The sequence below is a fragment of the Panthera leo genome, chromosome B1 (genome assembly GCF_018350215.1).
Source record: "Panthera leo isolate Ple1 chromosome B1, P.leo_Ple1_pat1.1, whole genome shotgun sequence".
Taxonomy (NCBI): Eukaryota; Metazoa; Chordata; class Mammalia; order Carnivora; family Felidae; genus Panthera; species Panthera leo.
In genome coordinates, this window is record NC_056682.1 from 44,249,400 (window position 1) to 44,259,474 (window position 10,075).

Here is a 10,075-nt window from a genome sequence, read left to right on the forward strand (position 1 = left end):
AGTCAGATGCTTTGGGCCTTTGAAGTCAACTTGTTTTGTCCTACTAAAAAGAGAAATGACAAATCTCACTAACGTCTCCCTCGCCTTAGCTCCCTGGGCCTGCCTTAATGTTACATGGGAGCAAGTGTGGCCACGTCTCAGTGTTTGCCCCACTGACTGGCTTGTCGTTGGTTTGTTCTAGCATTCGGGGATTAATAGCTCGGATGCGGAGGTGCTGACCCTGTTCAATGTGACAGAGGCCCAGAGCGGGGAGTATGTGTGTAAGGTTTCCAATTATATTGGTGAAGCTAACCAGTCTGCGTGGCTCACTGTCACCAGACCTATGGCAAAAGGTAATGGGAAGATGGATGGGGCCGTGTGCTGGGAGTTTGATTCAGGCCCCAAGCTGCTGGGGCAGATGGGGAAGCCAGCACCCAACTCTCCCTGTTATCCTGCTGTATTTCTAGAGCCCAGAGCCATGGAAAAATACCCGGCCTGGGAGGCTGCTTTGGTTTGGTACTGTGTTGGTGTCTGCTCCCTCTGTGCCTTCTGTGTCCTCCTTGGCTATGTGCGTACTTGTGGGGACAGTCTGGCTGCGTGGTGAATGATGCTACAGACTGAGGTTTGAATGGTAGAGAAGGGGCCAGATGTCCCCTTGCAAACTGGCAGGCCACGTGCACGCATGTGTGTGTGTGTATGTGTGTGTGTGTGTGTGTGTGTACGTGTGTGTGTACGTGTGATTGCAGCACCCTTCCATCCCTCCTGTGTGTGCCCTCTGACTTTCTTTACCAGAAACCAAACAGCACCCCCCTGCCGCCGGGCCCCATTTCTCCATGCTGCCCACTGCCCGCCCGCATGCTTGGATGGGCCAGGGGCTGCCAGCGTCTGGTGAAGGGTTGTAACCAGCCAGCGTCGTCTCAGGTCTGCGGAGTCCCTCCCTCAGGGTTTCACTGTCTTCCTCTAACAGGTCTCGCTGCCTGGTGGTTTTTGTTTGTTCCTTGTTGCAAAGGAGACGCTGGGGAGCATTTCTTCCTCCGGTTTTTCCCCCCTTCTCTTCCTCCCTCCCTTCCTGTGTGTCTCTTAGAGGTCTCATGTCCTGTGCTTGTCCATTTTGCTTCCGTTGTCTCTTCTAGACTGCCGGAGTTAACACCACCGACAAAGAGATGGAAGTGCTTCACTTAAGGAATGTCTCCTTTGAGGACGCGGGGGAGTATACGTGCTTGGCGGGTAACTCTATCGGACTGTCCCATCACTCTGCATGGTTGACCGTTTTGGAAGGTATACACTGTACTTCTCCTCTCGATGTCCTGCCCTCGCCACGGGCACGGGGGGAGCATGCATTGTGGGGCTGGTGGAGACACAGAGCCAGGAGAGGTAGAGGAATGGCCCTGGCAGGTTGTCCAACCTTGAGTGTCGAATCCTCTCAGCTCACATAGGATCTGTCCTCGTTTTGCAGGAACACGGAGGCCTCCCACCTCTATGCCTGCGTCTGCCTCTCCCCTTGGCCAGTGCGATGCATGCGTGGGATCTGGAGTTAACCTGCAGCCGGGCTCTCCTGCCGGCCAGGCTCCTTCCCTCCTTGGGTCCAGCAGCCTTCCCCAACTTATCAGATCCTTTTTTGCTGGCTCTGCAAGTCTCGGGCCCATGCCTCCCCTCAGCAAATGTAGGCATTCTGTAAAAGGGGGCTTGTTGCTTACAGAGAACAGTGCTAGCCCACCCCGCCATCCTCTGATCTTGGAGGAGAGGTTCCATCCACGTGAGTGAACTTGAGCTCTGAATAAAGTAAGGCCGCCTGGGATGCGGTGGTGCCCCCTTATCCTCTTGGGCTACTGACGTTTCTCCTCTCAAGAGGGGAGGTCTGTGTGTGGGGCTGGGAAGGAAGGAGCCTGCAGCCTGCTCAGGTGGTGGGCTGCCCATCGCTGCTTCTCGAGTGTCCTGCACGTGGGTCTGGGGGCTGTGCTGCTCCTGTTGCCGCTGACGCTGCCCTCCTCTCTCTCCCTCCATCTTCCTCTGCCCTGCTCGCCCAGCAGGGTCTGAGAATACCCCTCCTTCAGGGGAGAAGCGTTCTGTTTTTACCCTGTCACTGTCTTTGTCCCGTGTGTGCTCCCAGTCACTTGTCTTCGTCCGTCCATACTGGGAAAAGAGAAAAACAGAAACACTTCCTCTTATTATCAGCTCTGCTGTCTCCTCGTCAGGCTCGGGAGTCCCTTGGGGCTCTGTCTGTGGTCACACCTAGTGCCTCTCTGGGGAGGTCCCCAGCATGCCAGCCTCTGTGGCTGGCTGGGGTCTTTGGAAGAGGAGGGTTGGGAGGAAAGCCATGCAAGGAAGAGGGGCGTTCCTGCTGGTGGCGAAGGAGTGTCCTGTGAAGCCCCCCGGCTTCGGCTTCGGCTTCGTATGCGAGGGAAGGGTGGGTTCAGCTGGATGGGCTTCTGTGGGAAACAGGCTGCGTTCTAAATGGAAAGTGGGAGATGACAATACAACAGTACCTTCTCCCCCCCCCCCCCCCCCAATGTCCTCGTTCAGTTTCAGGAGTTAGGGCCTGTGAGTAGAATTCTTACAAAGTGCAGCAAAGCTTACGTTCTCATCTCAAGCAGCCCAGACATGGTTGGAAATGCAGTTAGTTCTGCCTATGGTTCAGCTAGGCATGTAGGTACGAATATTTGCAGGTCTGACCTGACACAGGTGAAATAGGCAAGAGGTGAGGAATGGTCAGGACACCGACTGGGGTCCTCCTTTCCCTCCCCTCTTGTTCTCGTTATGTGAGTGTTGCTATATGCTAGGCACTGTGGCATGTGGAGATGAACAAGGCGCCGGGCCCCTGCCCCCAGGGTGCTCATGGGCTGTCAGGGACCAAAGACAGATGGTTCCTTGTGTTGCATGTGATAGGTGTAGGCACACAATGCTGGGGCCCTGCGGAGAAGGGCCATGTTTCCATGAGGCGACTGAGAAAGTCCTTGTTGCATACCTGGTAGCCACCGAGCCCAGTGGTTCTGCTGAACGAGGCAGGCTCCTGACCGAATGAATGAGGATGGGCCTCAAGTAACAAGACGGTTCTAATCCATCCCTCTTGTGGGATCCAAGTCAGGATCAGGAAGACTCAAAGATGGTAGGATATCTGATCTGCTCCATGCTGGACCACAGTCCCAGCTAGGACCTGGCTTGGTTCATTCTCTGCCCTGAAAATTCTCAGAGGAAAGGAGATGGGGGTTGTTTTTCTTATGAAGCTGGAAGCCTAGCGCATTGCTAACACGCCTGCTAACATGGTGTTCACACTGACTCAGCCCTGGAAGAGAGGCCGGCGGTGATGACCTCGCCCCTGTACCTGGAGATCATCATCTACTGCACGGGGGCCTTCCTCATCTCCTGCATGGTGGGGTCTGTCATCATCTACAAAATGAAGAGTGGCACCAAGAAGAGCGACTTCCACAGCCAGATGGCCGTGCACAAGCTGGCCAAGAGCATCCCTCTGCGCAGACAGGTAACAGAAAGTAGATAGGGGATTTGCACGCTCTATATCACCTTTCCTTCCTGTGCCCCCAGGGGCTTCTCCAGGATTCTGATGCCCTGCCCTCCTCTGTCCCCAACCTACCGCTTCCAGCTTTGCTTTCTAGCTTCTGGGCCAGAGGCAGTGGAATGTCCTAAGTGTTCCAGAGTTGGGTTCCAGGCTGTGCTAGCCCATGGATTCCATACACCTACCGTACCAGAACTGCGAGCCCCCTGCTCCTCCAGCACATGGCTTGGGAGAAGGCCCTGGCCAGGCTGAATGTGCATCTGATATTGCACTTTTGAACTGTCCCTGAGGGCCAGCTACAGGTGCAAAGATACAGAGTAGAGAAGAGGGCCTGAGTCAGGTGCCAGGATGCCTCTCTCTCCTCTCCAGGATGCCACCCTCTCCTCGTCCAAGGAAATGGAACAGAGGGTGAAGGCATGTGGAAGGGAGGGAATGCTTCTCATTCAGAGTGGTGCTAATTCTGGAAGGTGCTTCGGGGGTTAGGAATCCATAATTTGAGGCAGGGTTTTCACAAAGAATGGGAACAGGAATAGAATTGTGGTTGCAATAGTAAGTTATAAAATAATCAGTCTGGAAGAGGTAGACTTGGTCTGTTTGTGTTGAAGGTAAGTGAACAGAGAAGGCTGGCCGGTGGCAAAAATTAGTTTTAGAACTTTAGGCCTTCAGACCTTTTGTGGTCTTTCTGTCACTCTGTGTTAGAGAAGGAACATCAGATACCAGATACCTCTGCCATGTTGGTGGAAAGCCCTAAGAGTTGCAGGAACTTGCTGCTGCTGCTGCTCAATCCCCCCAACCCCCCACCCTATCCTCGCTAGAAGGGTGACCCCACGCTTCCCTGTAGGTGTCGGCTGATTCTAGTGCCTCCATGAACTCTGGGGTTCTGCTGGTTCGGCCCTCACGTCTCTCCTCTAGCGGAACCCCCATGCTGGCTGGAGTCTCTGAATATGAGCTTCCTGAAGACCCACGCTGGGAGCTGCCTCGAGACAGGTAATATTCTAACTTCAACTTCTGAGGAAGTCCTCTGCTTGGGAGTGAAGGTATACCAGATGCCTCCAGAAATCATAGTTGACACTTCTGTTCTCAGTCGAGTGGAATATGGACAGGTGGAAAGGGGGTGCCCTCTCAAGGCCTGAACTTTACCGGTCCTGACTCACACCACCCTTTGTTTTCCTAAAAGGCTGGTTTTAGGCAAACCCCTGGGAGAGGGCTGCTTTGGGCAGGTGGTGTTGGCAGAAGCCATTGGGCTGGACAAGGACAAACCCAACCGTGTGACCAAAGTGGCTGTGAAGATGTTGAAGTGTAAGTGATGTTTCTGTCCTTGCAAAAACAATCCCTTCCTTTTCCGAGCAAACTGTTACCTCAGGCCAAATAGAACACACTCTCCGGTGCTCTTTCACCGTCCACACCGGCTGCACTGCCTGCTTGGCGTCTCCTGGGAGTGGAGGGGCATTCTGTACCCCGAGATTGCCATGATCTCACTTTGTTCCTCAGCGTCAGTCTGGGTGGTGGCCAGGTGTTTATTCTAGATCTCGCTGCCAGCTGGTTTTTCTTATCATATCCTCCGTCCCACTTGTTAGCACACACTGCCAACAACCGCTCTCAGAAGAGGGAAGGGAAAATAGATTTAGGTGTGAATCAGGGAGGAGAGAAGCCACTCCGGAGGACAGGGACTCCTCGAGCATACACCTCATCCCCTCTCCCTTAGCTTTCCTCCTCTTGTCCTCCTTCACACATAAATGAGTCTCATGCCCTTCTGGTTTATGTGTAAAGCGGACGCAACAGAGAAAGACCTGTCAGACCTGATCTCAGAAATGGAGATGATGAAGATGATCGGAAAGCACAAGAACATCATCAACCTGCTGGGGGCCTGCACACAGGACGGTAGGCGCTAAGCCAGGCCGGCTCTCCCACCCCAGCCGGGAACCCGGGCCTCCCACGGATAACAGTGTCTGTCGGGAAGGAGATCACGAGCTGGGGGTATCAGTGAGCAGGCATCTCAGCTACACTGAGGGAACGGGGGCCAGCTTAGCAGCAGTTGGGAGTTACCTCTCGGGGGCTGGGCTTGTGCCTGTTGGTGCTCATCTGAGAACAGTGTGTGGATAGAACCAGGTGAGTCCTTGTGGTCTCAGGGCTCTTACCTCCCTCCCCCAACCCAGCTTGGCTCAGGAACTTCCTAGTGTATGCTAGGAAGAACCACTTCCCTAGCTTTCTTTGGGTAGTGGACTGAATTTCCCAGGCTCCCTAGAGGTGCAGTTAGGATTGGAGGACAGACACATGGTGTGCAGTTGGGGGTGGGGTTTCCTTAGGGTGGAGCTGACCCAGAGCACCTGCCTGCCCACCCTGATGGCCTGTCCATCCCCGTGCTCCCAGGTCCTTTGTACGTCATCGTGGAGTATGCCTCCAAAGGCAACCTACGGGAATACCTGCAGGCCCGGCGGCCCCCGGGGCTGGAGTACTGTTATAACCCCAGCCACAACCCAGAGGAGCAGCTCTCTTCCAAGGACCTGGTCTCCTGCGCCTATCAGGTGGCCCGAGGCATGGAGTATCTCGCCTCCAAGAAGGTGTGGCACCTGAAGGTTCCCCTGGGTGAAGTTGGGATGGGAACAGAGCCCTCCTTGCACTCCAGTTGATGACTTTTAATCCTCTGGTGGGGTCGTAGATGTCTGTAGCACCGCTTCCCTGTGCTGTCTGCAGCTCTCAGGGACGTCGTCAGGAGAGCCTGGTGGCCTTCTGGTCAGACGGGATAAAGTTCTGATCCGTGCACACTGCCCCTTTTCTGTGCAGCTACTTATGTATCTCCAATTGTAGAGTAAGAATGGGGAGTCCTATGTTGTGGGTAAAATGAAGTCGTTCGTGACAGTGTTAACTACAGTTCTAGTGCTTGGTAAATGGATGCTTTGTTTGAGAGCACACACCCACACAGACTGGCAGAAGCGTCCAGGTTCCGCCTTTCCGGGTGCGAAGGAGACCCATGAGGAGGGTTTGCTCAGGTGACTGAGAGGCCTGGAGCTGGAGGTGTTCGAATGGCTGACTTTGAAGTGGAGCAGAGGGACCTCCTAACAGTGAACTAGAATGGTCAGGGGGAAGTGGTGTGGCAGGAGAAGGACTGTAAAGGCACCTGGGCTACCTGCCTGCTGCAGCGTCACGGCTGGGCCAGAGGCTGACCGACAGCTGGGCACTGTCAGCCCCTCACCCGCATCCCACCTCCTCTCTGCACAGTGCATACACCGAGACCTGGCCGCCAGGAACGTCCTGGTGACAGAGGACAACGTGATGAAGATCGCAGACTTCGGCCTCGCTCGGGACATCCACCACATCGACTACTATAAAAAGACAACCAATGTAAGTGCTGAGGATGGAACTGGGCGCTGGTCCTCGGCCCAGGCCTCTGCCCTGTTAGGCTTCCTCCTACTTACATCTTCTGGCTGTGACCCAGTGCAGGCAGCCCTGCTTGAGAAGCAGTGTGCTGGGATGAGCCAAGCGTGTGCCCCGTCCTGTGTGTGCCCCAGCTGGCCCCCACGCTGCCCTGTCCTGGGCCACCCCCAACCTCCCTCATGCTGCTTGCAGGGCCGGCTGCCTGTGAAGTGGATGGCACCCGAGGCCTTGTTTGACCGGATCTACACCCACCAGAGTGACGTGTGAGTTTGAAAGAAGCAATTGCCGGGGATATTTGGTATAGAGCATGCCCCTCTGGATGGGGAGTGGGGGGGGGGGGTTCCTCTTTCCATCTCAGAACAGAAGGAAATATTGTATGTGCGCACCTACTCTGTTCACTCAGTAGAGGTTGAAAGGCCAGTCTGTTCTCCAGCACTGCCCTTGGCGTCCCCCTGAAGAGTTTGTGCTCCGGGAGGGTGGGTTCAGGATGACGTGCTGGTGGAGAGATGGAGAGGGTTCTAGGCTGCCCGAGTTCTGTGCCCGTAAGACCCAGTGGCTCTGTGCTCACCCACAGCTGGTCTTTTGGGGTGCTCCTGTGGGAAATCTTCACTCTGGGAGGCTCCCCGTATCCTGGCGTGCCTGTGGAGGAGCTTTTCAAGCTGCTGAAGGAGGGTCATCGAATGGACAAGCCCAGTAACTGCACCAATGAGCTGTAAGCATGGGAAGACACTTGAGGTCCTGAGCCAGGCCCTGGGGACGAAGGGGAGAAGAAAGGGGCTTAGGTAGATCAAGTAGCCCTTCCTGGTCGTTCCTCCCCTGACTCAACAATCCTGTCCCAGATACATGATGATGCGGGATTGCTGGCATGCAGTGCCCTCTCAGAGACCTACCTTCAAGCAGCTGGTGGAAGACCTGGACCGCATTGTGGCCTTGACCTCCAACCAGGTGAGGCAGTCCTATCCTAGACCTTCAGCCACCATCAACTAGGTGCATCTCTGTGAATGAACACTACCACAGGGAGGAGAGTGCCGGATCTTTTGTGTCTCCTTTCACAGGAGTATCTGGACCTGTCAATGCCCCTGGACCAATACTCTCCCAGCTTTCCTGACACCCGAAGCTCTACCTGCTCCTCAGGGGAGGATTCCGTCTTCTCTCATGAGCCGTTGCCTGAGGAGCCCTGTCTGCCCCGACACCCAGCCCAGCTTGCCAATGGCGGACTCAAACGGCGCTGACTAGCACCCCAGTTCCCATCCCCGAACTCCATCGTCAGCTGTAACCCTCACCCACCCCTCCCTGCGGGACTCACTGCCTTCCCCTCTGCCCCTTTCCTGCTGGCAGGAGCCGGCTGCCTACCTGAGGCCTTCACCCCATGGAGTTCACCTCTCTTCCTCCTCCTCGCAACCTGCTTGTGAGAGAGAGGAGCAGAGAGGCAGGTACTTGCTCATGGCCACTTCGTTCCCTCCCAGATGTTGGACCAAGACCCTCCCCACCACCTGGCGCTGCCTGGAGGGCTGGGGAGTGGGAGATGAGCAGGCATGCAGGCGAGAGCTGACTGAGCTTTCCCATGTTGGTTTTGTCTGCTTCGAATAACCCGTAAGCCTGAGTTCCGGTGGCGGGGGCCTCATCCTCATGGCCACCGCGGTAGTGAGGGGAGGTCCGTGCTCCGGGCCTCGGCTGAAGGCAACCTCTGCTCCAGATAGATGGTGCCAGTGGCTTATTAATTCCGATACTAATTCGCTTTGCTGACCAAATACCTGGTACCAGAGGATGGGGAGGCAAAGGCTGGGAGCAGTGTCGTGGCCCTGGGGCCCAGCCCCAAACTGGGGGCTTTGTACATAGCTATGAAGAAAACACAAAGTGTATAAATCTGAGTATATATTTACATGTCTTTTTAAAAGGGTCGTTACCAGAGATTTACCCATTGGGTAAGATGCTCCTGGTGGCTGGGAGGCATCAGTTGCTATATATTAAAAACAAAGAAAAAAGAAAAAAAAGGAAAATGTTTTTAAAAAGGTCATATATTTTTTGCTACTTTTGCTGTTTTATTTTTTTAAATTATGTTCTAAACCTATTTTCAGTTTAGGTCCCTCAATAAAAATTGCTGCTGCTTCATTTTTATATGGGCTGTGTGACGAGGGAAAGAATGTCAGCTGAAAAGGAGTGAGCCTAATGGGGCCCTGGGGCTGTGTCTGTGCAGAGGGCGCCACAAGTTCCCTGCAGTTCCCTCCTAAATCTCTTCCCCTCGGGTCCTGCACCGAGACCTCCGCCACAAATCTCCTACCCCTCCGATGCTTTTGGAAAGGCATCGATGTGTGTGTAATGGGCAGGAACCTCCCATCAGTGCACCAGAGGTGCTGGGCCCGGAGCCAAGGCCCCACCGCCCTCAACCACAGATCGTTTCCTCAGAGGAAACTGATGGGGTTGGTGGGGTTGGAGGGTCAGAGGGGGAGCTGGGGGCCTCCCTGGGAAATAGCCAAGAGGTAGAGCTAAGTGATTAAGAGGAGAGCTAAGGATTACTCCACCAAGGGCCTGCAGAAACTCAAACCCAGATATACATCTACCCCTTTATGTGGGTGTGGTTTTGTCTGTGCTTCTATGTGGGGGAAAGCTTGTCACCTAAGATCAGCTTTACACTCGGGTCCCTTGCTTCATGTTTCCTGGCTTACTCTGTTCATGGCGGTCCCCCACATCGTGCTTCCTGTGTCTGTGACCGACTTCATGTGTTGAAACTACCACAGATCTTGGCTTCCTATAGTTCTTCCTGTACAAACTCCACCCCATCCCCCAGGAAAGGGAAAAAATTCTCTGAATGTTTGGATTTTGGCTGCTTGGAAATCTACTTTCTCTGCCACCTGCTGGTTATTGCTGCGTTCCACGCGTGGATCCCTGCTCCTCGGAACGTTAGCACTCAACCTGCTACCACTCGGCCTCTATACCCAAAGCTTACTCTTTGCTGGATTATTGCTAAATACAAAAAGAAGGTTCGATTCACTTTCATTTCTGCAGGGCAAATGGGATTGCTGCTTTAAGTCTCCTTTCTAAGCTAGCTATGTTTTGGCAGCTGCGGTGTTGGCCACTATTGTAAAGTTCTCTCTTATCCTTGTGTCTCTCTGTAAATATGTGTCTGTCAACATGTTACAGTTTGTGTTTATGCTTAAAGAAGGCGTAATTTGGTGCAAAGAGCCAAGAAATGAATTTCTGATCTTAAAA

The 10,075-nt window shown here is 54.2% G+C and overlaps 1 protein-coding gene across 16 annotated transcripts in view; it reads left to right on the plus strand.

Moving 5' to 3' along the window:
- The window catches only part of FGFR1 (fibroblast growth factor receptor 1), a 50,086-nt gene extending 41,109 nt beyond the window's left edge, over nt 1-8,977 (plus strand). For 7 of the 16 annotated variants that reach the window (XM_042934832.1, XM_042934824.1, XM_042934825.1 and 4 more), the window contains 11 exons: nt 182-332; nt 3,261-3,463; nt 4,332-4,477; nt 4,668-4,789; nt 5,261-5,371; nt 5,861-6,051; nt 6,710-6,832; nt 7,058-7,128; nt 7,440-7,577; nt 7,705-7,810; nt 7,921-8,977. In XM_042934832.1, the coding sequence (XP_042790766.1) occupies nt 182-332; nt 3,261-3,463; nt 4,332-4,477; nt 4,668-4,789; nt 5,261-5,371; nt 5,861-6,051; nt 6,710-6,832; nt 7,058-7,128; nt 7,440-7,577; nt 7,705-7,810; nt 7,921-8,097 (1,539 nt within the window). In that variant the 3' untranslated portion in view covers nt 8,098-8,977. Of the gene's footprint in view, nt 1-181; nt 333-1,112; nt 1,258-3,260; nt 3,464-4,331; nt 4,478-4,667; nt 4,790-5,260; nt 5,372-5,860; nt 6,052-6,709; nt 6,833-7,057; nt 7,129-7,439; nt 7,578-7,704; nt 7,811-7,920 lie in introns of all 16 variants that reach the window. The other 9 variants (XM_042934833.1, XM_042934826.1, XM_042934830.1 and 6 more) reach the window with 3 other exon arrangements.
- Nucleotides 8,978-10,075: the final 1,098 nt, after the last annotated feature.